This window comes from Octopus bimaculoides, chromosome 2, assembly GCF_046866305.1.
Source record: "Octopus bimaculoides isolate indiv1 chromosome 2, ASM4686630v1, whole genome shotgun sequence".
In the NCBI taxonomy this organism is placed as follows: domain Eukaryota; kingdom Metazoa; phylum Mollusca; class Cephalopoda; order Octopoda; family Octopodidae; genus Octopus; species Octopus bimaculoides.
In genome coordinates, this window is record NC_142929.1 from 108,230,786 (window position 1) to 108,236,785 (window position 6,000).

Below are 6,000 nucleotides of genomic sequence, written 5' to 3' on the forward strand. Positions count from 1 at the left end.
TACGTGTCAAAAGTGAAACAAAAACACTCATGTCAAATACTTTCACTTTAAAAATGAAACTATTCCACTAACTGAAACAATCACATTTCGATACTGTAGTGACAGATACTTTCACAGAGAGAGAAAGAGAGAAAGAGAGAGACAGAAAGAGAGAGAGAGAGAGAGAGAGAGATGTATATGTATACATATACATGTATATGTACACCATTTCGATACTGTAATGACAGATACTTTCAGAGACAGAGAGAGAGAAAGAGAGAAAGAGAGAGAGAGAAAGAGAGAAAGAGAGAGAGAGAAGAGAGAGAGAGAGAGAGAGAGAGAGAGAGAGAGAGAGAGAGAGAAGAGAGAGAGAGAGAGAGAGAGAGAGAGAGAGAAGAGAGAGAGAGAGAGAGAGAGAGAGAGATGTATATGTATACATATAGATGTACACGTATATGTATATATATATAAATCTATACATACATGTATATGTATACATATGTGTAGATGTATATATATATATATAGATGTACATGTAATATGTACACATATATACATATATACATGCATACAGATATCTATACATATATACACCCATCACACACACATACACATGCACACAAACACACACATTAGTCATTTGTTTTCTTATCCAAAACTACGTCAAAAGTACTGAATGGATCTTTATGAAATTTGGAAATTATATTCTTTGCATAACGGCCATAACTCCCATGAAAATTCATATAGTTTTGATGTTGATGAAATTTTAACCCGAACATAACAGATGAGCATTATTTAGAAAATGATGTCACACGTTAGGTATCGAGGCTACCATTTTTTCTGGATGTGCAAAAGGGGATGACGTCTTTATTCCAAGAATTCCTCTTACTCCATCAGGAGCAGACATTCCTTTTACATTCAGAAGACTACAATTCCCCCTTCGTGTGACTTTTGCCATGTCCATAAACAAATATCAGGGTCAAACACTGTCTGTAGCTGGTCTTCTCTTGGAAGAGCCCTGCTTCTCACATGGACAACTGTATGTTGGCTGCTCAAGAGTGGGCAGCAACAAAAAACCTATTTGTATATGCTCCACAAGGGAAAACAAGGAACATAGTTTACAATGAGGTGTTATAATCACAACAGCAAGAAAGTATGTACATGATCACCTTTTACGAAACTTCATTGACTTTCATATATTTATATTGATATACATATATATACGTGTGTTTGGGTGCGTGTGTGTATATACATCTCTATATATAAAGATGATGCGTAGTCTAGACGGCGTTTTTAGATTTCATTATTCTCTTTAACCCGGGCAACGCCGGGTATTTCTGCTAGTTTATAATATATATGTTATAGAAATAAATTATGATCAAACTGTAACAGATTTCCTTCACCTACCTGTTATGAAAAGTTTTAAAACTAAATAATAAACAAGATATATTAGATTGATAAAAGATAATATTGGAATTAATACTGGAAGGAAAGTAACACATACTACTTAACAAAATGTCAGTTTCCTTACCAGGTTTTCAAGGATTTTTTCTTTAGTAAGAAAATGTCTTGATGTATCAAGCAGAATACCTCTGTGCTTAAACCTGGGTTTATCTTCTACTACGGTTTCGTTGATGAGATACTACAGAGAAAAATAAAAAATAAAAAATATCAGTGAAACAGTAAATGCAAATAGCAGCAACGAATGATCAGTTAATCTACCCCATTCTGCAGCAGCTACCCCCAGCTCTTACAGACATATGAGAATTAACCAAACAGTGAAGAAGTGCAAGAGGATATCTAGAAAGTTATGTCTCAGCCCATATAATTCATCATTGCATGCAGGAATAATTTAATATGGTCCATGGCCAGGCAGAGACATATTACCATATAAGATGGATTCATGGATCACATCTAACTATTCAACTGATTACTTGTGTGCCATGGAACTGCTCAATCTGGGGCTGCAACAGAAAATACAATCAATGTAGAGCTTCTATGTAGTGCTCAGCCCTGATAGAAATAGTGTCCAAATTTTCTTCAAACTTCTGGAAGAAAAGACAGTGTAGTCATGGCTAGAATGGATTTTGATCACAGGCAGTTCTGTTCTCTTTGGGTTGATCTAGGGCTAAACAGCAAAAACACATAGCTAAATAATGACCAATGTTTTACCAGCTTTTAATCACAACCTGTCATTGATGACAAACCAAGTTTGGTGTTATCATTCCATCAAACTTGCATTTTTAACGCCCTCGTACTAGTCATTGACATTATTTGAGTGCAGATGTCAATGATAGCTCTATATTTCTGGGATCCGAAATGAGCAAAGATCAAGAATGTAAAAGCAAATTAAGAAGACAATTGGAATTAGTTTGAAATACTGTCTGGGTTGGTACCTTTATAGGAAATCCAAGGCTTTGAATATGTTAATTTTCTCTTTTGTGTTGCCCACCTGTGTGACTTAGACACTTTACACAGTTGATAGAATAAAAATGCCTTCAAAATGTGTTTGTTAGTGTAGCAAGTATTATGTCCCAATATGTTTTAATCAAAACTTCAATACTTTAAAAATATATCCAGGAATTGGAAAGGATATATTTTTTGGAATAGTATCGATGAGTAAGAAATAGATGATTAATATAAAATGTGTAAAATTCTTGAGTATGTACATAACAAAACTGGTCATTCAGCAATAAAATGTGTTGATAATTTATCTTTCAAACAGGCTTCACAAGTTACAAATATTTCAAGTGTATATGAATCACATGTAGGAACTTCAGTAAGTAACTGGAGAACCTTAGCATCATTTAGGCCAACATTCTTGAACTTTGGTTCCTTCTTGTTTTTGCATTCATTTAAAAAATTCTTTTAATTTTTAAATTATATTTTTTTGTTCTTCAATTTGGTTTTCAAGCTTATCCTTACATATGGTCGTGAATGTTGGATAATAAAGCAAGAGTATGATTGTAAATACATACAGCTGTAATGGGGTTCCTCTGAAGGATTTCAAGAGTAACATTACTTGACAAGGTGCATAGCTCAGGTTGTGGAGAAGTAGCAGGTTGAGCTGCTACTTTTCCACATTGAGAAATCACAGCTCTGGTACTATAGACATGTGATTAGAATGCTGCAGGAAAGTATTGCAAGATGGATTCTTCAAGCCAAACCAACCAGCAGGAGACCTGGGAGTAGGTCAAGAATGAAATGATTGGATAACATCCATAATCTCAGTTGGTCAGGCTTGGGGGATATACTGGAATATCTAATGACAGTTGCTTCCAATAAGACCCTATGGAATTGTAGCTTGAGGACAGCTATCCCAACAACCATCCAAAGAATAGTGGGCAAAGAAGATGAATGCATTTCATTCTTCATTTTTTACTTAATCATTTTTCTTCCTTTGTTTTCTTCATGATTTTGAATTTTCTTTGTAGCAAGTAAAATATTTATCCTCTAGTAAAAGTATGTCCTTAACATAACTAAGACCACATCTCAAAGATTGGCCTTTCTCTTTAGGGCCAGAAAATAGTTTAGTCTCAACAATTACAGACACTCAACAAAGCTCATGTGAGGCCTACTATGGAATACTGCTTTTATATCTAGGATGGTACTGCTGTTGCACACACAAAGAAAGACCATTCAAATAACTGGCATAAAGTGACTCACAGACATGCTCTAGCCACTGTCCCGCAGACAGGTTATCTCTTCTACTGCGTTTTCTCCACAGCTAAAATAGCCTCTACTCCTCAGAGATGATTGGTCTCAGGCACTGCTGACTCACTTGTCCCACTTCTTTTCATCACTTACACTGTGTTCTATCCCATCAAACTTAACACTAATCAGTGTCCCTAGTCTTTTCTCCCAAAAAATTATCATCTCCCAGAACCTCTACGTCTTTCCTGCAGATGTTGACTTGCAACAGTTTGAACAAAATGTCATCTACATTGATCCCACAAGCCTGCAGATGCCATGGTCACATATCCTTCCTCAAGTCTCAACAAGTGAAAAAAATTAAAAAAATGAAAATATATAAAAAAAATCTCCTGAGATTTGTAATCTCTCAAACAAATGCTGTAGTCAACATTTTGTAGATTTGGAGAAGGTATTTCAGTAAGATGTTTCAACTGTAAAAACAATATCAAAAACAGAATATTACAATATATGACATTATGAATCAGGCCCAGTAGGCCTATCATATCTCTAACCTTAATCTGAATCACACCAAGTGATTGGGTACCTGGAGAAGGATGACATCACTAGCAAAGTTATTTAACAAATTCTTGGATTAATATACTATCATTCGTCATTTGTTCATGATAAAAGTATTTAAATGAATAATTCTGAAATAAATTATTACTTCACTTACCATTCCACTTTCAGTTTCATATACAAGTTGGCTAAATGTTTCCAAGCCATGGAGTGCACCCCAAACAGTAGAAGCAACTAATGTTGATGCACCATTAGCTTTGATCACAAGCAGATCTAAATAATAAAAATAGATTTTCAACAAATTTTTTAAACTTTAAAATGTGTGCATATATATGTCTGTACATGTATGTGTGTGTTTGTGTCTTGCATGTGTGTGTGTGGGTAATCACCAAACCCACAAGAACTAGAACACTTCTTTAATATTACGTATTTTATTTTGTTTGAATTTGATCATTCTCAGAGTATATTTTAAACCTAATACTTGTTGTCAAGTGGTGGTGGATGACAAACACAAATGCAATGACACACACAAAGATAGATATATACATACACACACACATACATACATACATATATATGTGTATGTGCATGTGTTTTACACACATACACACTAACAATATGATTCTTTCAATTTCAATCTACCAAATCCTATCACAAGGCTTTGGTCAGTTCAGGGTTATAGTAAGAGACACTTGCTCAAGGTGCCACACAGTAGGACTGAACCTGGAACAAAGTGCTTGGGAAGCAAACTTCTTACTATACAACCATGTTGTTAATTTTACCACATGTTTTTAGTACATGTCATTCAGATGAAGTAGAAAGTGTTCCTTGTTGCTTGCTGTGGAAATGTTATCAATAACACCACTTAATCAGTGTATGATGATGTGACTGCAATATCTCTGTTAGAATAACAAGGGCAGCCAAAAAATTTGTCACACGGAAGAGGAGGAATGCAATAAGGTAATGAAGCCAATGTACATGAATAGCATGAGAACTAAATGAAAGTAGCTAAATAGAGCATGTTATGGAAGATGGTTATGAGTCTACCTGAGAGTGATGTATGATGTGTTTCTAAATTCAACCATTATTTGAAAGAAAGGCTGAATCAACACTACTTATTGTCACCAATATGATGGTTGTGCATCATTGGAAAATGTTTTGGTAACATGCAAATCATTCATTGCAGAGTATGCCTATTGCCATAACCAAGTTGTGAGTATCCATACTTATGTACCAAACAACAATGCAGTCAAACACAAAGTTGCATCTTGTTTTTCAGATGGAAGCATAGAAAGGACAAAGAACAAACAAAGAAAGGTTGCTTATGAGTGAACGGTGCAGGGAAATTTGAAGGAAGCATTCATGCTCCTAAACCATACTGCAATAATAAAGGAACATCTTGACATTTTGGTTTTGTCTAACTTTACAAACAAGTTCTAATTGCTGAGTTAATGGTGAATTGGATAAGCATTATGAAGAAAGCACAGGAAAGGAAGAGCCTAAAAATATAAAAGAATTAGAGAATCATGTGAGGCATTCGGATGGCAGTGTATAATGCTTCCAGTAGAAGTGGGTTATCATGGGCTTGTGGTTAGACCTATAATGTCTTACCTGGCTGGTAGTGAACTTACGAACAAAGAAACAATACATGAACTGAAGAGAGAAGCAGAAAATGTTCTATCATAAATGTGGTTGAGACATGTGAAAGAGGGAACAAAATTGAGAGCAAATAACATATTTTCTGTGAATGAAGTAATTCCTGTATAGCTGGAGTGGTTATCTAGATTCTTGTGGTGTCTGCATGGATGACAG

At 35.0% G+C, this 6,000-nt stretch overlaps 1 protein-coding gene across 1 annotated transcript in view; it reads right to left on the minus strand.

Annotated features, from left to right (window-relative positions):
- Positions 1-6,000, minus strand: part of LOC106868116 (beta-hexosaminidase subunit alpha) — a 46,315-nt gene that overhangs the window by 22,294 nt on the left and 18,021 nt on the right. The window contains exons 2-3 of the mRNA XM_014913245.3: positions 4,346-4,461; positions 1,511-1,621 (exon numbers count right to left, since the gene is read on the minus strand). Coding sequence (XP_014768731.1) covers positions 1,511-1,621; positions 4,346-4,461 — 227 coding nt within the window. The remainder of the gene's footprint in view (positions 1-1,510; positions 1,622-4,345; positions 4,462-6,000) is intronic.